Genomic DNA, 25,812 nt, shown 5'->3' with positions numbered 1-25,812 from the left:
TAAACACCAGACTTTGTTTCCTAGTTCTCGATCTGCATCTAAATAACGTGGATGCTTCAGTGCTACCATTATTTTTGAACATTTTCCACAGTTTTCACAAAAAGCAGCATTGGAATGGAGTGGTTTTGTTCTCTTGTTCTTGCTTAAATATTTCTTTGAGTAAATAGCCATGCAATGGTTGCCAAGAAAAAGGGGCTAACTAATTCTTCATTATTCCTACAATGATTGAGAGTGAGGATGAAGTAAAGAGAGAAAAAGCATTAGAAAAGTGAAATAGGAAAATACCTACTGGACAAAAGAAAAGAACTATGCAGTGATGGATTAGTATCTCTTTCACCTATGTGCTTTCTCTTTCTCAAGGCCAGGACAGAGGTGATCCTGTGACACCATTTAACTTTTCTGACGTTTACAGTGGCAGCTTTTTTAAACAAATAGCTTTACACAGCACAGCTAAAGACTGGGCTGTTTTGACTGCAGACTACGAAAGGGTGAGGATGAATGAGAATCTTTCAAAAAAGAATCAGCTACGTATTTGCATCCATTTTCTGGCATCTATCAACCTGGAAATTGCTATTAGAAAATTCATTCCAAATTTTTTTTTTTTTTTTTTTTTCAAATACTGTCATTTTATGTCTAATTTAAGGTAAGAAAGCTCTGGTAAATACGCTGAAGATTAATATTGTCTTTGATATACTTGAAGAGGAGCTAGTTTGAGACATACATTTTTAAATGCGCTTTACCTTCTCTGTGTCTAAAATGAATGTATACAGGGTTGTAGTAATTTAAGTGAAGACTATCTGTAGCCTTCTTTTGTAAAAGTCCACCAGTTTACTACACTATTTTGAATTCTTCCTTCTAAAGCGTATTTATCTTCTCTCATATTTCCATATTAATTCTGTACAGTATTCACTATCACTGCAAATCTGCAGTATTTTAATAGATTGAAGTTAAAAATCTTGTCTTATGGGTGAGAGAACTTCACAAAAACTGTTTTTCTCTGCCAGTTTGAATTTGTTATAAACTTTAGTGAAGTGATCTGAATTACATTCTCTAGTTTAAAAGTGAAACTCAACATCTTAACCTCATCGCATAGGAATGAAAACTCTTTCTGCAACTTGGACTGAGGATGATTTAGAATGCTGTCTTTGAGTTACATGAACCACTTATAAGAATGTAGTCTTAGCTATGCCACAGGCTTTTCTAACTGTTCTCTGTATGGCTGAGGTGGAAACAAGACTAAACAGCCTTTGCTTAAAGAATGATGTGTGACATAGAACCCAGTTGTCTCTTCTTTGAATTTTCTTAAAAAAAAAAAAATGAACATTATACTAATATAGTATTTTCTTCCTTATAATTAACTAGCTACTTGGGAAACAAGGCAGCAAATTACCATCTTATTTTCTCTGATACAGTATATCATCATTTATTAACATAATAAATTACATGGTGAAGTATTTGGTGTCAAAATTACTTGGCTATAATATTGAATTAAATAATAAGGGAGAAGACTTGCTGCAGATTGGTCTGGCCCTAAGTGACAGCATCTTTTGAAGAGATGATGTTCATCTCCTGTCTATAATTAAGGATGTCAGCATCACTTTTTTTTTTTTTTTTTTTACTGCATGGATGTTCTGAGTATAAACGTGCAGAGAAAAGTAAGTTTCAGTGTGAGTGCTTGTACATCTATGTATGTATATTTCATTAGTTTTAAAAACTGCTTAGATTAACAGCAGTTGCATTCACATTGTTTTTTTAAAAAGTCTGTGGTTTGGAGTAACAAAATCAGCCTAAGTGACAAAACCTATTATTATTCCATATGATTGAATCTCTATAAATGTATATTAAGTTATTTTAAGAAATAAAGATGGAAAATACTTAGGTAATGCCTTTTAATATTTCTGGAAGGTGTCAATGTTTAAGGTTTAGGTCTTTATGCTTTAAAGCTGTTAGCATTCAACACTTATGTGGTATTTTAATGGTACTTTTAGTTTATTTTCTAAATTATCCCAGCAAACATCTAACAGATGTACTTTGCATAAATATCTGGAAAGTTAGCATCACAAATCAACAGCCAATTTCAGATGGACTGTATTCTAACATATCTGTGCTATATTTAACAATAATTGGTTCCTTGCTGATCAGTCAGTGGAGTTACACGTTACTATTCAAGGCATCATAAATGCTAAGATGAGGGCACTTCTTAGTCTTAATAAATCACCCATTAAATGAGTTGGCATTGATCAAAGGTTTATCCTACGAAGGCTGCTTTCAGCATATCATGTAGAAGCTTGTTCTGCCACTATATACACCATTTTTCCTCTGTAGTTTACCACTGTCTGAGAACAACAATTTTGAAATTCTATTTTAAGTAAAAAGTAATTTGAAATTCCTTCCAATCTTTCCAGTACTTCCTGTTGTGCAGTGAAATTTGAGTACATAATGTTGGTTTAACAGAATCAATAAACGCTGTCACAACTCAACATCATGGTTACAAGGATATAGGCCTGTGTAGAAGAGTTTAATCTTCTAAAGTGTCAACTAGATACTTTCTTTAGTGTGAGATTTCCTTTATAATATCTGTATGTATATTTTCAGCTGTGAAAAATATTTCAAGATTAATATAAGAAATGGTTAGCAGCTCCATGGATTTATATGTTCTATAGTTAGCATACAAAAACTTTCAAATACATTTTGTCTACTGGAAGGTAACATATATAAACAGACATAAATGTTAAAAAATTCAAAATAACATTTGTAAATATCTGTTGAAAACCAGCCTAGGATGTAGATTTTGCAATGTGTTCTGATATTTTTCTTTCCAAATTGTGACATGGGTACCTACGTATTTGCTTATTTACTGAATTCTAATACTGAGAATGGCTGTCACTTTTGACTCATTGGTAGATACAGGCTTACCTTCTCTCAAAAATGCTTGTGACTGTACATTGTCTGAGCAGCGATTGTTGAATGATTATGAGGTATAGTCTTTTTTAATAATCCCTTTTTCTAATGTTATAAATATGTGTTTAAAGTCACATGACAGACATACAGATTTCCTTTTAATTGTTAATTTTGAACTACTGCAATTATTAACATTGAGATATGCCGTCTTTATCAGAAGTAATTAACATATATGCATAAATTATTTTAGATGAGACATTTTCTAAATCCCAGTAGTTCCAATTAGTTGGCTGTGTCATAATGCAATAGATATTTTTTTTTTCTTCAGGACATGGTAACATTGCATCTACGGCATAAGATACACGCACAGTGCTCTGTTTGTTTTGTTGGCTGTTTTTATTTATTTGTTTGTTTGTTTTTCTTTTCTGGAAGGGCTGGTTTATATCAAACACAGTACAGTGATGAGTCTGATGTCTCAGCCTCATGATAATTACAATGTTTTTTTCTTTCTCTTTGCTTAACAAATAGATACCAATGGAAGTTTTCACAATTAAAAGCTAACAGCAGAACTGCTAGAATTTCTGGTTGGTGCTAGTTTTGTTAGTCTCTTATTAGCGTGAATGGTAGCAGTCCTTTATTAAGAAGCAATGGATGAATTTTCAAATAGATTGCAGCTGAGGTCAGTATGCAGCAATGCCTCTGCCTGAGGAGAGTCCATATCTGGACTAAGCCAGCATAAAAAACCAAAACAACCAAAAACAAAAAACCCAGACGAAAACAAACACCAAAAATCCCCAAACAAACAAACAAACCAACCAACCCCACTGTTAAGCAACTGTGAAAGGAAAAGGGATTGCCGAAGCTGTTCGTTTTGCCACTTGACCTAGTATATTTGACATTTTGGAGAGCAATAAATGCATGAGGGTGTGTGGAGCAGAGGGTGTGCAGCCACACCAGAGTGTTTTGTCACAGTTTTAAAATTATATATTTACCTCACAGGATTGAAAAAAAAAAAAAAAAAAGTCTTTTAGCCAAGCAACCACAGTTATCACAAGCAATTACAGGTATCTATCCAATACACCACACAGAGCTCATCAGAGTGTAGCATGAATATCTGAGGTTTTGGGAGAGGTCTTATAACGTAAGCCTAAAACTACAGGGAACAGACCTTTTCTTATGGAAGAAAACTTTGCATTTCAATCAATTTATGAAGGTCGAAAATACAATAGTGGAAGTAAGTTCACATTGACCTATGCCTGTTGATTGATGCTTTTCAAAAATCAAATCCTGCAATTTTCTATTGCTATTCTTAGCATGTAAAATTTACTGAAATGTTTTCTAACTAATTATATTATTAAGAGTAGTTTAATTTTAACTAGCTTTATTTATTTTTGTGTATAGATAAAATAGATTAATTTTATCACAGAATAAAAACTTTTAATGCAGCATTTCTCAACCAGTGAGGTATGCCTTAGCAGTGAAGTATTGTGAAGACATAAAGCATTCTGTTCAAGAACATTGCTGGAAATCATCATGTATTTATATGTCACTGATAAAGTCAGACACAAACATTAAAATGCATGTATTAAGTATTGCAACATGCAGACTTTTGTGAACTGCAATAATACATAAATAGAAACATCACATATATGGGAAAATGTTTACATACTTACATGAAAATATTATTTTAAAATATTTTAAATAGATTTTAATGCTGCCAAGTGCCTTTTAAGTCTTTGCCTTCATGGGAACACATAAGCATTTTATAAATTTTTAATCCTGTAGTGAGGATTTAGGTGCCTCTGCATTTGAAAGAGATGCTTCTTTTTGTACTGATAGATAACTTTCCTGTGATTGACCAAGGCCATCCAACCTCATAACGCAAATTCCATGTTAACAGTATAATTTTGATGTACCTTCTGCATATATACACACCTGCAAGATGTGCTAGCAACACTGTAGATGCATTTTATTTTTCTGAATGTTAGCTGACATCACTCACAGTTGCCATAGGAAGGGGTGAATAAAAGCTTCTTTACATATAAATATGTACTTGAAAGCGTTTTTATTGATCTCTGGCAGCATTTGATCATACTTTTGCGGTTTAAATTCTTTATTTAATATATTGATGCTAAACATAGGCTAGCAAATATAATGTAGACTTTTCTCTAGAAAGCAATAAACTGTCCCAAAGTTTACCAGCCTCTTTGAGGCATGTCTATTTTTTGTATCACCACATCTATGTTTATTCCTCCCTGATGACTGACTTTTTGCACTCTCATGTATCTTGCAGCTGCTTGTAAAAAATACTTTCTCAAGCATGAATACACTTCAGGAGGAGGCAGTACATGTGTGTTTGGTTTTCCTGAACTCCTCATCAGGATGCTGCTAGGAGTAGTGTCATGATACAGTGGTGCCAATAGGTGTGTTTTGTTGCTTTACTCCTCCCACGTATTCTGTTTGTGTGAAGTTATTATCTCAAAAGCACAGTGCACTAAGGCCACTATAAGTTTGGAGGCCTATGGTGAGACAGGGACCAAAAATGGAATATCTGTCAAAGCCTAACACGAAAAGATTGGAGGCTTTCTGGATGTAAACTGTTGAAAAGTTAAAGTGATGTTGGGATTGTTCCCTCTGCAGAAAGAGGAAAATAAATGGATATGCTGAGATGGGAGAAATGTGTTTTAACACTGAGTTTTCCAGTGCTAAAACTAGAAGTCTCAAAGGCTAGTTAGCTCTGACCCCACCAGGTAATATGGTTCTAGATGTAGGTAGTAATCATCAGATAATCAGATTCTTTTTTGGGGGAATGTTTATGATTGTAGGCAAAATCAGGATTGTTCATGTATTTTGTTTGTTTGTGGTTTTGATGGTTGGTTGGTTTGGTTTGTTTGTTGTTCTAATTGGTCTTCTCTGTAAGGGCCAATTCATGGATGTGTTTCTTGTCTTCATGTTGCACCTGCTAGGATTTAACTGCTGATAAAATCAGTTTGTCACAAGTAGGTAGTCATGTTTGTGCAAAGATCCTATGGTTTAATTAAAAATATGTAATGATGGGGAAGAGAATTCAATTTACTCTTCTAGTGACAACAAAAAAAGTTTTTTCAGAGACTAGAAATAATTTGCACATCGGTATATCACCAACAATTGAGTAAAAGTTAAGAAAATAAAATCAATAAAAATGTATTTTGCGGAAATAATATAGAAAATGGCCATTTACACCAGCAGTTCTCCATCATTCTTAACAGTTTATTTGTAATATGTATTATTTTAAAATATTATTTGGTTTTGTATATTTTCAAGTAACTATCTAATGAATTCTGCTACTTTGTCAGATTCAACTTATTCAAAACCATTCTTAAACCTTTATCTAAAATTTTAATTTCTGGTTTCTTATTTATTCTTAATCCTCATGAAATGTTAACCTGCCCTGCTTCTGGTGAACCATTTTGGCATTAGCAATGACATATATCTTTATTGAATGAATATTATTTTTAATAGTAGTGGTTTCCAGCTGCTACGATCTCCTTTTTTTATATATATTTTTTTTTCTTATTACAGTTTTAGTCTATGATCTGGTTTCAGCTATGCATTTCTAGCAAAGATGCTTGTAAAGAATATAAGGAAGGACTCTGACCATTGTATCTTCTACAACATGGCAATTTCAGTGAACATAGGGACAAGCCAAAAACTTTTCCCTTTATTTGTTGATTAAAATTTTCAGTTCTGGATATTCCTGTCCTTTGTTTCTTAGTGCAAAATGCCAACTTCTGCCTTTAGTTCTGCTATGCTACTGCCAATGAGGGAAAGATAGAAGGAAAGAAATACCCATGACATACTGAAAAACCTACTAAAGACAAAGACATTTAATCCTTGATTTGATGAGAGGAAATGGATTCAAGGTGCACCAGGAAAGGTTCAGCTGGGATATTGGAAAAATTTCTTCACAGAAGAGGTTGCAAAGCACTGGAACTGGCTGCCCAGGGAAGTGGTTGAGTCACTGCCCCTGAAGGTGTTTAGAAGAGATTTAGATGAGGTTCTTAGGGACATGGTTTAGTGCCCAAGTTAGGGTAATGGTTGGACTCGATGATCTTGAGGGTCTCTTCCAACCTAAATGATTCTATAATTCTGTGAATTCTGAAGTTGTATCAAATTTCCAACTCTTATTTTAAAAGGATTCAGAAACTAATTAATTTGTATTGTTCCACTTTTTTTTATAATAAGATGTTAAATAATGTTGGCAAATATGAGGGCAGATTCTGGTAGACCTCTGCTTTGAAATATGAACCCATGTATTTATTTATTTATTTAACTTTTTGTAGTACTTTACAGTTTAACTAGTAGTATAAACATTAACGGTCATTTTTCCTGTAGAACTATATGAGTACTTGTCCAGGTATGAGAAATATGAAGGTAGAGTTTTCTCTAAAGGGTGGAATGGTTGCATACATTAAATATTACACATATTTTGAGGGATTACTAAACCAGGTATGTCATACAAAATTCAGTCCTGTCTTCAGATTTCAATTAATTTTGCCTTGAAGAGTGCTTTTATATGAGTTCTTTGTGGCAGTGTTTGAAAGATACCAAAATTTGACATTACTGTAAATAATTAAGCATGATATCCATGAAGTGTTTACACATCTGATTTCAACTTGTCTTTTTTCTAGTTTCCAGAATTATTTAGACCAAGAAGGCACAATATTATTTATGTACACATGTCTACTTGTATGTTTACATGTAGACATAATTATTAGCCTAAATTTGTGTTGAAAAAATAGATTAAACTAATAAAACTATATAAAGTAATTAAATTTTGTGTGTCACTTTACATATTCATGTGACCTCATTTTGAGTGAACAACCTTGCACATCTAGAATGGTCTTAGAAATATTCTGTCTTCTCAAACACAGTTGTAGTTTAAAAGTTCCTCATGTGGGTCTAAAGTTCTGTGCTACATGTAGAAGTGTCACAGTGTAGACTTGAGGACTGGAAATGTATTTCCGCCTGCCTCAGTGTCCTGTTGAGAATCTGTCATTTTCGAATCAACTAGGACAGCTTTTTTTTTAGGTTTACTGGGTTAAACTCTTACTTTTGCAGAGCATGTGATTTGTGAAACATGGGAGGCAAACAGAATTTTTTTGAGGCAATTTATTTTAAATAATAAAAATTATAGCAGTGATATGGTAATTAGAGAGTGTTAGCAGATGTACTGAGAAAGTCATTTAGTGAGAAAAGTGTAAGCAAAGCAATTAAATTTGCATAAGAAATGCAGCAGAATCACAGAGTCTACAGATAACTTTATGGACTTTATATGTGACATGCATACATCTTCTAGAGTGTGTATATGCATATTTTAAGACTCTAAAGAAAACTGAAGAATCAGATGACTCAGCCTGGTAACCGAGGAGAGAAACGTCATGAAAGGATGGATGGGACAAATAGATAAATTAAAATGAGACACCTAGCTGAGGTGTTTTCTTTGTTTTCTTTTGTTTTCTTTTTTTGTTTTCTTTTACATACTGTGAATCTATCTAATTATGTTTTTTTCTTCAGGACCATTGATCCGTTATCTTTCACGTAAATGGCTTCAAAATCCATTATCTGTATTAGGACTGGAGCATCTAAATAATATGATTTTGGAAAGAAAGTTTACCAGCAATTGTTGTAGAATTTCTTTGAGGTCCACAATAAGTAAATTTTGATTTTTGAGGCAGACATCAAACACAATGGATCTTGGTCCCACACTAGGAAACGTATTTGCTTTGATGAAACAAATAAAAAATAACTTAAAATAACTTATGTTTTTGAAATCACAAACAATTTATATCTTTTAATTTTTATCTTTCCTAATGGCGATGCTGGTGATCATATATTTTGAGTTTAGTGAAAAGAAGCAATCACAATTCTCCCTGTGCCAGAGCACACTTTCAGTATTACTTTTTATCTATGATCCATAAACACATCAAATCAGAAATGTATTTAAACAGTCACTATTTTGTGACCTTATATGTCAGTATCTTTCCAAATGCCATAGACCAGCTGTCTGTTTTCTTGGAACTAAAATGGTCTCGGATTTCTTTACACTTGGTGTATGCATGTGCTTTCAGAATAGGGTTTCTATTTCATATTTGTCCAGATTAAAAAAATATATAACATCTTAATTTCCTGAAGATGTGTGTTGCTGGGATATTTTTTTTTAATATGGCTGCATTAAAAACTTTTCGAGTCACAAAATTTCAAATTACGCTTTCTTGTTTAAGATAAAGGTTTTACTATAGTGCTGAACGTGCTGAGTTGACCTAGTTGTTTTCTGATGTGTGATATTTAAGAAATTGTGTCTATTACACAAGTCATTATTTTACTTGACACCTTGAAATGATTTAGTATTTTAGGCCTCACATGTATGGCATTTCTATAATAAAGGACAGATTCTTAAGGAGGTGTGATGATTTAAAATGAAAGGACTAGCACTAAAATTTCAGTAACACCATAATCTCAAAGTGCTTTTGTATTTCCTATCTTCATTTCTTTGGAAAGCGGAAGAAAACTTTGTATACTTTTGCATGAATTAATTTTAGTAACTGCCATTTCAAACAGATTAGTGGAATGTGAGTGATCTGTGTCAGAAACCTCCAATATTTCCTGCATTTGTCCTTAGAAATTATTTTTAGTTGTTTCTGGGTGGTGAACTGGTAATTGCATTAAGTTATAAGTTTGTGTAGTGTTAAGAAACTAAAGGAAACATTTTGTTGTATATCTATACTAGCAAACAGTTCGTGAAGATACAACTTTTGTGATGACTGAAACAATGACTGGGGAAACCACGCATGTGCCTTCTACATACCTGGCAGAGATTCTTCGCCTTCTGCAAGCCTTGTCTGAAGTAGAAGAGCGCCTTAATTCTCCTGTTCTACAGGCTAAAGATTGTGAAGATCTCTTCAAACAAGAAGAGTGTCTCAAGGTAAGACAGAAATATTTTCTTATAATGGTACTTTTCCATTATCTCTGGGCTTTTGTATATTGGCAGCCTGCGCTCAGTCTCACAGACATCTGTTTTATAGTCAGCCCCTCTCTGTAATGTGTTGCTATATGGATGTTTATATATGAAGGCACATTGGTGCAAAGTATAAGACCACTGAAGAGTTCGTTTATTTTTATCTCTTTCCACCTATGTTTGGAAGACAAGAACATTAGGCTATCTGCAAAATACACACTTGAATGGGAGTGGAAGGATGAAGAGGGGCAGTTATATATGAAGTTGTGAATTTGTGGTTAAAGTTTTGCTTGCATGTTTGTAATTTGAAGTAATTAGTAAGTAACCCTATCTGCACCCAATCGTGGCAGCTTTATTTCAGTGCTTGATTTAAAAATATTTTTTATTAAAACAGGAAAAGAGAAAAAAAAGTAAAATGTACCTGTTCCATTCCGTGCTAGACCAAAAAAATTTGAAGTCTGACTGGGGCTGTGCTCTGTGCAATTATTACAGTTTCATCACCTAAACAGAAAATATTGTCCAGTAGGTATATAATATACTGAAGAAAAAGCTAATTCAGTATTTTTGATATGACTTTAAATATGGCTGTCTTGTTTCTTCATTACTTGAAACAGTGAAAACCATTGAAATTGGTGGAATTTTTCCAACACAGAATTGTCATAAGAAGTAAGATTAAAATTGTAAGCTTAAGCAGATGAATGAGTTATCAGCTTTTGCAAAATAATGTTTGTGTGAGGAAAGCATTGTAAAAAATTATGCTTAAGTCCTGCATGTAATTACAGCAATTTCAAATTGTCATCTAGCATGAACAGAAGACCACATTTCCATTTTTCTATTATTATTTTGGGGAAGGAAAGGTTTTAACAAAAGGAAATATTAGCCTAAAGAGGCTGGAACATGCCTGTGGTCAGCTATAAGAAAGAAGCTTAAAGAGAGAATCAGGGCAGTGGCTCTGGCTAGGTGCCCCGAATTGTTCTGTGTAGGAACCCATTCATCTCTTTCCACAACAGAGGAAATGTAACAAAACCGCATCCATATGCTGTTACTGGCTTCTGTAGAACCACATCTATATATAATTCTTATACATGCATAGATCTTATTCATTTTAGGCATCTGTATATACACACACATGCATTCATGTAGATATTCTTTATTAGCTCTTGAAAATTAGGGTGGTTTTGGTTTCCCAGCAAGGCAGTGTAGTGTCTAGTGAAGTATAACTGTGAAGTATTTGAGCCAAGGAAGCATATAACTGATAACAGGATTGTGTGAAATAACAGTAGGCTGCTCTTTTTACCACTTCTGATTTAGTACCAGTAGATAGATGTGGTTCTGAGTATGGAAGCACACAACGTGATTGTTATTGTCATTCTTCATTTTAAACTATCCCTTTTGATAACAGTGATTCTTCTGAACAACAACAACAAAAAAGTCACAGACTTTGTAAATCGTGGCTAATGAGCTATGACCTGATCCTTTTCTATGAATTGATGTTCATTACTGGATTAGATGGAAAAACTGTGACCTACCTCAACCAGTTTACTGGCAGTTTACTTCCTTTTTGTGTTTCTTATGCTTTATATGTGAGCTAACTTTATCTGATTTATATCCATAACTAATCTGTTGTTCACCCACATATATTTGGTATTATCGGAGTTGACACCAACTTTAATAATATTGATTACTGAGGTTACAAGTAAGTATTGCTGTAGGTTTAATTTAACTGTACTGTTAAATTGTTATGAGATGCATTTATGGGCACAGTTCCATCTTCCTCCGAAATAAATCTCTTAGAAGAGGCAAATAGATCTTGCACATTTGTGGGCTTTTGGAAGGGTATAGTTTTGATCCAAGCCTGCTTAATGAATATTTATTTCCAAGGAAAAGCATTCATCATTGTCATTATCCTGCAGTAAAAATAGAAAAGTAGTGCATAAATTGTTCAGCAGCTGGTTGGGAAAAGTTTGAAATTAAATTGTGGTTGATTTTTATCCCTGACAGATTTGCATGAATCAAATTACAGAACTGTCATGAATAACGCTGTGTTTTAAAACTGAGTTTGTGGGATTTTTTCACTCCCATTCAGAAATAATCCATTTTAATTATCCTTAAAAGGAAAAATAAGTTTATTTACAAGAATCTTTCAGAAGTGACTGCTTTGAACATTTTTTCTCCAAAGTAAATACATATAGTAGGACTTAAACCTGATTACTCATTATCAAATAGGATAAATATCAAATACAAATTTAAGAAAGCTTTTATTAATTGTCATACATAATTCTTGAACTGACTTTTCATATCAAAGAAATGTAAAATAGCAAAATGTGAGTTTTGCTTCCAAAATCTGATAACATCTAACATTTAGTAAATTATAATGGTTTTATGGGCACATTTAGCAAATCCCTGAAACCAGCTCATAGGAATGTTATCTTCATTTCAAGTTTTAGGGAGTGGAAAAATCAGATAGAGAAACCGGGTCTTGTCTCTTTATCTCATAAAGGTGTCTATTGCAATATTTCCATTATTCTGTTACAAGCTTTTCTAAGTATTAGGACATACAGTACCTCTGTTTTTATTCATCACCACCCTTACCAGTATTTAACAAACAATTTAAATATTATAGTTCTGTTGAAGATGAAAGTCCAATTCATTGTATGGAAAACCATGCTTCATAGATTGAAGGGTTAGTAAACTGGGCTTAACAATATACTCTCAAATAGGACAAATTTTGTTATAAGCACAAACAGTATGGTACTTCTGTCTAGTATCGATGATGTTCATATTGATGGAGTTCATTATCTTTGAGTTCCCCATATAGAATTGGTTGTAATTACGATGGATTTCATTACCTAATCAAGTGTAGGGATAAAATGCTTTCAGAATTTAGCTAATTATCCTTACTTGCATTGGATGTTCCAAATGCTTCCTGAAAGTTAAATGAATGTACAAAGCTGCATATATTCAACTTCATCTGGTGTTAGAAAATCAGGTTATATTGCTAATACTAAGCCAAGGTTTTCCTCTGTGATGATTATCTCATGCAAGATACTTGTCTTGTTCAAGCTCAGTTTATTTGGTGGGAGATAATATACCTGCTGAAATAAATACATTAACTTGAAAATTAAACCTAACATATTTCTGTTTGCTGACACAGAGCAAAAATGAGTGTTCTAAAATGATACAGTCTACCTGAAATTTAGAAGGACTAATGTGCATTTCTAGCCATATGTAATAAAGTGTTCATAGAATTTCATATTAAATATTGAGGTCATAGTCACAGCATCATTGTGTTTGGTCATTACTTATATTAACTATGAATTCAAAACTTATTTTCTGAGGCTACTTGCTTTATAGAACTAATGCTGAAAACCTGTAGTAGGGCATATCCATATCAGGCATTTATTTTTTCTTTAATCTTCTTAATTTTAGGAGGAACATTGTATTGTAGAATATAATTATACATTTAGCTACAATATTTTTCAATGATGTAATAGTTTTAATATGGAAAGCCATCTGGGTCTTTGAGAAAGAGGTTTCTTATATATGTAACTTCTTGCATAATCCCTCTAAGAGTTCTTTTTCTAGCACATCTTGTGTACTTCCAGTAGGATTTATTTAGTTCATTAAAAATGGGGTTGTTTGCTGTTGTTGGTTTTTTTAAATAGAGATATTTTCATTCTCTGGTTATTTTTTTTTCTCCACTTTTTCCCTTTATTTGGTAATGATTTTCTTTCATCTACTGACACAGAGCACTTTCTTTTCACAGTTTTCTACTGTGTCCTATTTCAGGATACAGGGATTTTGCTGTAAACATTACACTTCCATTATTCTGGCAGCTAGAATCTCCTTTTAAAATGGTATATTAAACCCATAATACCTATGCTAGATATTGTAACTCGTAGTTCTATACAGATTTTAAAATTATAAGTACTTTGGGGAAATTTTCCAGCCGCTTATGATTAGTGCAAACTGTGATGTTGCTTGATTTCATGTTAGTACAAAAATAATGTAGTACTGTAACAAATATGCTATTCTCATAATTACAAAGTATCATTCTACATATGTTTGGATGGCCAATTTTATTGTTTTTTCAATTTTGCACATTGAGATCCATATTTGGCCTGTATCTGTTATTCTTATAAGGAAACATCACCTAATGTGATATTCAGTGTAGTTTTCTGCTGCAGCTCAGTAAAACCCAATTAACCATAACTTAGAACTGAGTGTAATCAAATGCACTCTCCAACTAGATCTGTCAGTAATGCAGTGCTTGGTAGCTGATTTGTACACAAATAGCCAAGGAACTGAATTTTAACAGAATGTTGTTCTTCTCTGGCAGATAAAGACAAATTCCAGGTAGTGAAAATGAACCAGTGTTCGAGTCTCTAGCACTTAGTTTTCTCTTTTCAAGAGCAACAAGATGGATCATTGCCCAAAGGCTACTGTCACTTCAGCTGCTAATGATTTTCTGTTATCCTTTTTTCTTAAAACTTTGTGCAGTTCTGTTAACCACGTTATAATACAAAATCTCCCAAGGCGGCATTGATAACTAAATGGTTGAAGATATTCCCTTCAATATGAAAGGTAGATGGGGTATGTGTGTGATATATGTGGGTTTGTGCATATGCCATCCAGTAGTGTATTTCGTTTATAGGTGGTCTGCTGTATTACCTTTGTAGCAGCTGTGGTCTAAACAAAAGCAGAAAGCTGACATATAGATCAGAAATTATATGCCTGTTCACAGACCACTAATTCTAAACATTTCAGGATATGCCAGTTATCAATTCTGTACTATTTTTTAATATTTAGAAAATTGATCTACTTGGTAAAAAACACATACTACTTCAATATATGTAGGCATATGTATATATTTGATTGCTTACACATGTCAAACACAATAAGTGCCTTCTTGGGTAGATTAGATGAGCTCCTATTCAGACCTACTGAAAATAAGGCTACTTCAGTGCTTAAGAGTGTCCTGGCAGATTTAACATTTCATTACATTTTCCCCTGTTCTTTAAATATGCAAAATTTTAGTCATGGATGAGGTTTTGTGGAGATGCTGCCTCCTTTATATTCAACGATATAATCTTGGAGGCATTTTTTGTTTTTATACCCTGATATTTCTTATATTCAGATTAATGACAACAAATATGTTAATTATCCATGGCCTTGTTCTATAAAACCATGGTTTAAGTAGACCTGAGTAAGGAACACTGAGTGTGAGACACTATGCTGGGAAAGTCAAATGAGGTTTGTTGAGTAATGAGACAGTCCCAGCCAGCCTTTGCTTTGGGTGATGGATTGCTGACAAGGGAAGAAGCATGTTCTTTATTGTGAATCATCCCAGAGACAAGACCTCTGCCATTCTCTTTTTATTTAAAAGTATCTCCTTTAGTGGGTTAAATCTAAGTCACATTTCTCAGGACCTATGGATGCAAATTACTAGTCATAAGGGGCTTTATGGAACATTCCTTTTCCTGTTTTGTCAAAAAATAACATGTATTGTTTGTAGTCCCTGAGCTTTAGGAACCTGGAGGGTTTTTTTTTTTTCTTTTTGTTGGGGGTGGTGGGGGTGTATGCAATTATTTCAGGGCATTCATGGCACATTTTTCATAACGACTTTCATTCCTATATTTTACAAAATACTAAATGCAGTGCAGTCATTTTAATTTGTTATAAAATGACGACCACATTGTGTCACTTAAAGAAGCATTCAGAGTTTTGTTGTTTTTGAAATATTTCTCAAGTCATTTGAAGGAGAAAACAATTTGGATAATTATCACTATCTTCCTATCACTTCATATTAATACTACTGATAATATACCAGTATACTCTGCCATACCTGTGGTTCTAAAATACTGATTTTAAATTTTAAAACATTACAACAGAATTGTAGAACATGTTTTCTAGACATAAAATCTTGATGTGGATTTTTTAAAAAATATGTAATATTTTATGAATTAATATGAATTAGATGCTTGTCCTTTGAATTACATGAGCAGAAAGACACTGAACAAGCAAAGTTATCTTTTTTTCTCTAGTTGTAATGAAAATTAAGCTGGTGAGGAGTCTGGAGCACAAGTTTGATGAGGAGCAGCTGAGGGAACTGGGGCTGTTCATCCTAGAGAAAAGCAGACTGAGGGGAGACCTTATCGCTTTCTACAACTACCTGAAAGGAGGTTGTAGCATGGAGGGGGTTGGTCTCTTCTCCTGAGTAGCAAATGACAGGACAAGAGGAAATGGCTTCAAGTTGCACCAGGAAAGGTTCAGCTGGGATATTGGAAAAATTTTTCATGGAAAGGGTTGTGAAGCACTGGAACAGGCTGCCCAGGGAAGTAGTTGAGTCATCATTGCTGAAGGCATTTAAAAGGCATGCAAATGAGGCTCTTAGAGACATGGTTTAGTGCCAGAGTTAGGTTATGGTTGGACTTAATCATCTTGAGAGTCTCTTCCAACCAAAATGATTCTATGATACTTTCATTTGTTTGTTTGGTTTGGTTTGGTTTAGTTTGGTTTTTTTATCTCCCCAAAATTGAATTATCTAGCTGTGTTTCTGTCTCTGGATGAAACTAATACTTTTCATTTGTGTTACCAAACCCAAGCTATATATCTGAGATAATTTTTAGCGCAGATGAAGGAAAAGGAAAACAGTGTGATGAAATATTGTGCTTGTCAATGCTTAGTGCAGCTTTTATTTTCTTTAATAACTCCACAGGATAGCATGCATGTAGACTGGAATCCTGTAGTATCAAAATAACTACAGCATAGTTCCTTAACTCATATGGGGAAATAATACACAAATGTTCAGTGCTGACTTGCCAGGTCTATCTGAATCCATGTGAAAAAATGGTTAAGGGACTCTTAGAATAGACTCATTTGCCATGACAAGAGTGGCAACAGATCAAGGAAAAATCCACTCATGTTAATACTCTTTTAAATTCTATTTCTGGTACATTTTACCCTCCAATCTCTTCTGTATTTCTTCAAATTTGATGCCTACTCTTCACAAATGAAGGCAAGGCAAATCTGTGTGGTGTTTTTGTTTGTTTGTTTCTTTTGTTGTTTTTGTGTTGGTTTTCTTTTGTTTGTTTCTTTTTCTGGGGGGGTTCTTGTTTGTTTGTTTGTTTGGGTTTTTTTAATGCATGGGGAAATAGAACCATCAGATTCTAGCTACAGAGTTTAACCAGATTGTGGCAAGGTGTTAGGGGGCAATTTTCTTTTTCTTTTTTTTTTTCCTTTGGCTTTTTTCCACTCGTTATTTTTCTGCTTACTGCAAAATAACACAACATCCTTTGATCCCTGCCTCCTTTCAAAAGTGCTGGTTGTGTGAAAGAGCTTCTCACACACAAACTAGCAATTTGTACTTCTCATAACTCTGTCAAATCAGCATTTTCCCTTATCTCTGGAACAAAGTTGCTGCTGAGTTGTGTGCAGCAACTGAAGAATGTTTTTGTGTTAAACGACACTAAGAGTCTTTGATCAGTTGGTCTGGTAAGTTATCAGCCACAAGTTCTCAGTATTCATTCTGATGCTTCTGTATATCAGAAGAAATAAGGGATGAAAACACAGTAGAAGGGTTACAGGTAGTGGTATTAAAAATGTAGGGAGTTTGAAGAAATGGCTGGAGAAAGGTTGCCCACAGAAATTGTAGATGCCCCATCACTGGAATTGTTCAAGATCAAGCTGGATGGGGTTTTAAGCAACCTGATCTAGTTGAAGATGTCCCTGGTCATTGCAAGGGGGTTGGACTAGATGACCTTTAAAGGTCTCTTCTAACTCAAACTAGTACATGGGTGGGAGTGTTGATCTGCTGGAGGGTAGGAAGGCCCTACAGAGGGATCTGGAAAGGCTGAAATGATGGGCTGAGGCAAATTTTATGAGGTTTAACAAGGACAAGTGCTGGGTCCTGCGCTTGGGTCACAACAACCCCAGGCAGTGCTACAGGCTCAGGAAAGAGTGTCTGGAAAGCTGCCTGGCGGGAAAGGGATCTGGGGGTGTTGGTGAGCAGCTGGCTGAACATGAGCCAGCAGTGTGCCCAGGTGGCCAAGAAGGCCAACAGCATCCTGGCTTGTATCAGGAATAGTGTGGCCACCAGCACTAGGGAAGTGATCATCTGTACTAAGCACTGGTGAGGCTGTACCTCGAATTCTGTGTTCTGTTTTGGGCCCCTCACTACAAGGAAGACATTGGGGTGCTGGAGAGAGTTCAGAGAAGGGCAATGAAGCTGGTGAGGGCTCTGGACCACAAGTCTTATGAGGAGCGGCTGAGGGAACTGGGGCTGTTTAGCCTGGAGAAAAGGGGGCTGAGGGGAGACCTTATCACTCTCTACAAGTATCTCAGAGGAGATTGTAGTGAAGTGGCTGTTGGTCTATTCTCCCAAACAACAAGTGACAGGATGAGAGTAAATGGCTTCAAGTTGCGCCAGGGAAGGTTCAGATTGGATATTGGAACTTTTTTTTTCACAAAAAGATTTGTAAAGCATTGGAACAGGCTGCCCAGTGAAGTGGCTGACTCACCATCCCTGGAGCTATTAAAAAGTTGTGTAGATGAGGTTCTTGGGGACATGGTTAACCTGAGTTAACAGTTGGACTTGATGATCTTGAGGGTTTCTTCCAACAAAAATGATTCTATGATTTAATGCTAAATCTGAATATGGCTATAGATATTTAACTGGAGAATATTCCTTTCTCTGTGTGGCAGTTTCAGTGAGACGTGCGTGCCTGTACTCAGAATTCAGGGAAAAGCAGGAATGCTGAGAAATGGCTTAATGTTATGACACTGAATGGAGTAGGGAGACATTTATTTTTACACTGCCATTTGAATATACCTATCTCAAGAATTATTTGAGATTTTTAGTGGCTCAGTGGTATATTGGATCCTTTGTTTTGTTTGGTACAAATTTTTGTGAGTTTTATTTATGTCATCCAAGCTATTGTTTTGAATGCACAAATCTCAGAGTTGTTAAACTTTCATTAGAGAAAAGAAGAAAGTCTTACCTTTAGGATTTTGGTGAAATAAGTCCCACTTTAGACTGAAAACAGATTGATGCAGTCCTCAATCCAAAACATTTGAATTCTTTCATGCCTGGCTGCATTTCATTCAGACAGCAAGAGCTGCAGTGTAAAGTTCACCATGGTGAGGAACCATAGCCATAGCTTTTCAAAATAAAGGACTTAATTTCACTGAGAAAAATATATTTATTTGGCCAAAGGAGATGTGTAATTGTGAATTGTTTTTGCTTTATGTTGATGTCTTGACTAGTCTGGGAGAGAAGATTTTCCTTCTAAACACAAATACCACAGATTGAAAAACAAACTCCCCAGAACAGTACAAGTATCACGTACCTTGCTGCATTGAAGCTGAAAGACACCATGTACAAGGAATGGAAATGAAAATGTAAAGAATTAACAATTAAGTGCATTTCAGAAACATTTCTTTTGCTTGTATTTCCTCACTGGTGAAGCTACATATGATGTATATTAGTAAGACTGTAAAGAAATGACAGCTGTATAAATTAGTTGCATAAAAGGCATGGTTTTCATCCAAAACTTGCATTTGTTTTTTTATACTCCTGGCGCTGAATGGTAAGCTTATGTAACTCAAGCTTTTTTGGATGATTAAAAAAAAAATATATTTGTATTGTCTTTTTTATAAAGAGCAAGGAAGTCACAGAAATACCAAATTATGCCTGCTTGGATAGTAGACTGAAATGTGACAAGTGCTCTGGTCGAGGATGTTATTACATCAGTCTTGATTCACAAGGAGGAAGTCTTGCTAATTACTTTTGTTACATTCAATGCTCTTATCCTTAAATCACCACACATTTTATGACAATACCTTTCTCAGCATTGGGTTTTCTAACAAATTCAGTCATTCAAATTATTCTACAAGATTTAGTAGAAAGAGAGAGGTTGAACACTACCTAGTTCACAGAATAAAAATAAGGAGCATATTTATGTATTGCTTTAAAAAGCAAAAAGAAAACCTGTATAATTCAGTCATGAAGCTGAATGGATTGATAAATGAATAATTAGTGGTCACTGAGAACATATGGAGTTTTACATGCTTTCACACATTTTAAAGATGTTAAAAGTCCAGACTAAATTCCATTTTTCTTCTTTTTGGTCTTATAACACATGGCATTGTGCAGTTAGGTAGGCATGCTGTGAAGTATTTTGTCCTTCTCTGAAACATTAGTGAACTGATGACTTGGAGAATCCTAAGTGTTGACTTGCGAATATCCAGCAAAAGGCAAAACCAGTGACACCTGATAAACTATTTTTTTTGTGCTGCTACTTTGATGACTGTTTAATACCTGCTGAAACACATATAAAAGAGAAGAATAATCAGCAAAGTAATTAAAGGTAAATACTTAAACCTGAGTCTGGAAAATGTGACTTTTTTCTGCTTTCTTAAGAATAGGGTTAGAACAGATGTAACCTTTGCACAGATGAATTAATGATTGACTCAAGTCCATAGTAATTTGCTTCCCCTCCAGCCATCGCCTTTCTCAGATATATTAATAGTTTATTAAGTCTTCAAAGAAAGGATGGACATTCAGTCATTGTTACCCAGTTATTGTAAAACTGTTACTATTGTCAAAGCTGTTGTTGACTCTCTTGAGGGACGAGAAGCCTTGCAGAGGAATAGATTGGAGCATTGGGCTATGCTTAACAGGATGAAACTTTACAAGTCAAAATGCCGGATTCTGCACCTAGGACAGAGTAGTGCCAAGCACACACATAAAGAAGGAGAGGAGTGGCTAGAGAGCAGCCCCACAGAAGAGGACCTGGGGGTGCTGGTTGACAGCAGCTCAGTCTGAGTCAGCAGCCTGTGTCCTGTCATCCAAGAGGGCAAACCGCATCCTGGGGGGCATCAAACAGAGCATAACCAGCTGGCCAAAAAGAGGTGATTCTCCTGCTTCATTTATTGTTGGTGCAGCCTCACCTTGAACACTGTGTGCAGTTCTGGGCACCAGAATCTAAGAAGGGTGTGAAGGTCCTTGATTGCATCCAGATGTGGGCAACAGGGGTTTACAACAAAGCTGGAGAAAGGGCTGGAAGGAATGTCTTGTGAGGACTCCGAGTTTCTCTAGTTTGGAGAAAAGGAGGCTGATGGGTGACCTTGTAGGTCTCTACAGCTTCCTGCGAAGGGGAAGTGGAGAGGGAGGTGCTGAGCTCTTCTCCCTGATATCCTGTGAAAGGATGCATTAGAATGGTTTCAAGCTACACCAGGGGAGGTTTAGACTAGACATTAGGAAGAGTTCTTTACTGGGAGGGTGGTCAGACATTGGAACAGGCTTCCCAGAGAGGTGGTTGATGCCCCAAGCCTGTCAGTGTTTAAGAGGTATTTGGACAATGCCCTTAATAATGTGCTTTCACTTTGCCAGTCCTGAATTAGTCAACAGTTGGACTAGATGATCTTTCTAGGTCCCTTCCAACTGAAATAGTCTATTCTATACTGTTTTGTTTAATTAGCATTTTCCCGACACACACTTTCTTTTGCTTATGAGGTTTTTTTAATTTATTAATTTATTTTAATTTATTAAAAAAATGTTTTATTTTTCTTTTCTAAAATCTTGATATTACAGAGCATCAAAGATAGCTTGGGGAGGCTGCTGGGTCAAATAGACATTATTCACAACAAGAAGATACTGGCTTTGCAAAACACTACACCAAAGGAAGCAGCAAGTATACAAGAAAAACTGACTCAGCTTGATTTCCAGTGGGAAAAAGTTAACAAGATCTACAGGGACCGACAGGCGTAAGTAACTTGTAAAACTTGTTATCTCTGATGGCATCCATTAGTATTTGGCTTACTGTTGGTGATTGTTTCCTAGTCTTCTTTTTGTGGAAGTACCTTTTAAAGTCAAAAACGATACTTTCTTGTAACTAAGCATAGAATGTTTACAGGGAACTGTAATTTAATTTATGAGCATTTTTGTAAAATTGAAAATATTTTTATCAACTATCACTTACGTTAGACCGAAACCTGGCATGATATTGTATACATACTCCTACATCATAATAAGTGGCATAGTCCTGAGATTAGTATTAGGCATTTATTCTTTTGTACCTGTACTAATGATTTTAAAATGTGCATCTGAGTAAAATCCCTTTTAATTGCAGAGGATTTACTAATTCAAGGAGCAGTTCTCACTTTATCTAAGGAGCACAGCTAGAACTGTTAGTACCTCTAAATCCAGTGTTATCTTTTTATAAGTCTGTATATTAGACATTATGCAGCAAGACAGGACAATCAAAATAATTATAGAAAGGCATTAAAATGATGATAAATAATGCTGTGGTGTCCTACAATACCATATAATACTTATTATTTTTTTCCTTGTATATTATTTATAGTGTTTGTAATCTGGGAATCATATTATGATGCAAAATATAGCCAAACCTATTTTGTTAATTCAGCCATGGCTCATGTTGGTAACACAACTGAGATTAGCAATCCAGTAATATGTTTATACTCTGTAGTAGATACCTAATTTTTAAATTTTTTGACAATGTGAAATAAAATATCTAGGTTCATACTTCCTCTTTTTTTTTTTTTAATTTTGTTTGGGGTTTCTTTTTAATTAAATGATAGATCAGATGTCACTGGCAGTGATACCAAAATTTCTATGAAACATTTTATTTCACTAAGAGTAATTTAAAAGTTAACAAATAACTTTTACCTTAAATAAAAAGTCATGGTTTCAAGTATTTATTAAATTACCACAGAAAAATCCTTGATAATTCTTCTGAGAATGTAAACTATTAATCTGATATCAAAAAACCCTAACTATATGAATAGTTCAATTAATTGAAATTGTCCATTCATAGGAATTTTACAGAATGGGATCTTCAGATAATGCCAAAAGCTTGACATTACATGTCTAATTTCATATGCTACTCCAAAAGACAACATAATGAAATTTGCTAGAATATCCTTTTTTATACTACATGTATGTTTAGAAATATTCCGTATCTTAGAAACTGTTCTTAAAATGATTATAATTGTTCTGAAAGAATTAATGTCTGAATAGTTATTACATTGTATAGTAAGAAGAGATATAAACCTAAACATGTAAGCAGTGACTATAAGAAAAAAAAAACCAAACCTTCCTGTGGGCTTAAGCTGCACTGATCTGTCCTGCAATCCAAGACTTGGTAGCTTTTGTGTTTTCTTTGTTTAGAAATATTTGTCAACAACTGTCACTTTGCAGATTTGTACAGATGTATTATTTCCACTGTCAGCCAGTCAGTAGCTTTGATTTTACATTGCTGGAGAGAAAGGAAGTTTAAAAATATTATAATCAGAGAGAGTCATAGTAAAAATATAATTCTGTAATCTTCATGTCATCTCAGTTTTGTCTCAACATTTGAAGTGTAAGAAACTGAGACAGATTTATAATCTGCTAAGGTTTTCAGATTCTTCCATGCACTTTTTTTAGAAAAATAGTAAGCCTGACCCTGTTGTGGTAAGAAAGCTTCTATTTCTCATGATGCCATGTAAAAGAATGAAGGCTAAGTTAAGAAGGCTAAGCTGCTGAAGCCAAGCTGCTCACATAATAAAAACTGGGGATACTTGGTGGTATGCTTTTCCCAGAGTCTGGCTTTGCCCAAGCTCTTGCTAGTATAGTAGACCAAGCTCTGGGAAACCTTTGGAATCTCCCTGTATGCATCTTCTACTACTGGTGCAGAGCAAGGAGAGTGACTTACTCTTAGCTGAAAGCTTGGACCACCAGCACTGCCACTCCGTTGTCCCTTACTTAGACTGTATTGATATTTAGCCAGTAGCAGAAAGTATTCTGAGGTGAAATGAATTAATGTTGGTCAAATATTTTGAAGTCATCAGATAAAGGCACTAGAGAACCATAAAGTATGATTGTGCTCCAGCTGGCATTTGCCTGTGGGAGTCATCTTGTTTTAGTATGACAGACAGCAACTCAAGGTGATAAGCTTGACTGCTGTCTGGAACTGCACAGCTTTCTTTTTGTTTTAAAACTTTTGTTTGTGCTGTCAGTCTTACTGTGTCATGGCTCTGGTGTTTTCATTTGAACTCTGAGATGATCCCTGTAGCTTCTGCAGGTTTGTGAGGTGCATCTGGACTGCACATGAATGTTACGGAGGTGAGACAATATGGCCTTAGAGCATTTTGCCTCTAGCAGATTGTGTCTGTTAGGGGTGAAAGTATCAGTGTAAGTCTTCCCTTGAGACATGAATGAAGCTGTGTTTGTGAGATACGCTATTGATGATGATGTTTTAGGACAGTGTTGGAATTATTATGGGAGCGCTTGTCTTGCTTTCGAAGGGTTGTATATAAGTGAATGTGAGTATTGCATGTTTAAAAGGTTTCAGAAACAAATATACTATATTATGTTCATTACTGAATATTGGTTTTAGGAAATGAAATGGTTGTAATAACATGGAAATTACAATTTAGAGTAAATGAAAGGTCAACTATCACTATAATAGATGGAAGAAGAAAGCAACTTTTCCCATCCCTGTAGTTACTAGCAGAGACCTAGAAAGTAATAGAAACTTTCATGTTGAATTATTTTATGTGAAATAGATTTCCTGGAAGTCCTGATTTATATCTAGATACTTTGTAATTATATTTAGAGTTCATTCCGTTTAATTAGAAATCAAAATATATTTTTAGTTTATTTTACAGCAGAGCGTGTGCCAGTTTGACAGAAACTCATTATGATGGTAACTACTCAAATAGCTTTATGAGTCTGCTTCTTTAATAGGACTGAGTTTCTTCTCTGCACAAATTAATTTCAGAATATGGTAACAGGTTGCATTTCCAAAAGATACATGGAGGTCACACCATCTTATACCAAGTGAAATTTCTTTCTTTGGTTTTAGTTTTCTGAGTGCCAAGCAAACTCCAGAAGGCAGCGGCAGTGACTTGATTTGTCTTTTGTGAGCTAGGGAGCAATTTACTATTTCATTTATAGCTTCAGCCTTTGCTCTCATGGTACTTAATTTCTGTGTTTTCCAATAGTCACATTAAGGTAATACAATCTGAATTTTGTAAGGTAGAGCTATGTTACAATGCCAGTAAGAATAACCATTCAGATGCTGTAGTTTTTCCTGTCCTTGTAACAGAATTTGACAATAGTCTACCTTCTTCGCAGCAGCCGTAGATACTGGTTTCTTACATTAATCATAACTATTTAGGAAGTGGCACTAATACCAGGTCCCTATGTCTTCAAAATAAACACATGTAATATTTGGGCAAAAAATATTATTCAATAGATAATAGAAAAAATATTTTTTAATTATTGTCTTATATAACTACAGATCTTATCAACTTACCACCTATGGAGGACCTTGTTTCTCTTGTCAGGATATTTACTTCTCAGCATGTTTATGCCTCAGTCTTGTTTCTATGAACAACACATTCTCTCTAAAAGTATTACTTTCTAACAGTGCCAGAAGTCTTTGAATCAATAATGTGCAACAAAATTTTCCTGAAAAGACCAGCAATACATTAATTTTAAATATTTCTATGGCAATTGAAAATCACTCACAGATAACGTAAAAGAAAAATTAAGCATAAGGGAGAAAAAAATAGAATACTCAAAAGAATCTAATTTTAAACTAAAATACTTAAATTTTACAGATATTGTAGACCTTGAACATTTTTGAAACTGTCTCTTCATCATGAGGTAAAATCCTAATGGATCCCTCATATTAATTTCAGATAACTATTTTTTGGCATTTTCATGTCTTATTAAAGAATTATCTTCCAAAATATCCATTATGGACTACATTAATTGCTTTCTAATTAACCTGAAATCCACTAAAAATTAAATGTTTGAGAATGTAGGAAAGTTGATACCAGATACCTTTACAAAGTGTTTCTTGCTAATTCTGAAAAGAGAAAATAAGTGATATGCCACTTAC

At 34.6% G+C, this 25,812-nt stretch overlaps 1 protein-coding gene across 11 annotated transcripts in view; it reads left to right on the top strand.

Annotated features, from left to right (window-relative positions):
- The window catches only part of DMD (dystrophin), a 1,259,796-nt gene that overhangs the window by 607,560 nt on the left and 626,424 nt on the right, over positions 1-25,812 (top strand). For all 11 annotated transcript variants that reach the window (XM_082049442.1, XM_082049444.1, XM_082049438.1 and 8 more), the window contains 2 exons: positions 9,671-9,865; positions 21,492-21,664. In XM_082049442.1, coding sequence (XP_081905568.1) covers positions 9,671-9,865; positions 21,492-21,664 — 368 coding nt within the window. The remainder of the gene's footprint in view (positions 1-9,670; positions 9,866-21,491; positions 21,665-25,812) is intronic.

Source organism: Streptopelia decaocto (genome assembly GCF_964273445.1).
Source record: "Streptopelia decaocto genome assembly, chromosome: 1".
NCBI lineage: Eukaryota > Metazoa > Chordata > Aves > Columbiformes > Columbidae > Streptopelia > Streptopelia decaocto.
This window is presented reverse-complemented; position numbering and strand designations above follow the sequence as displayed.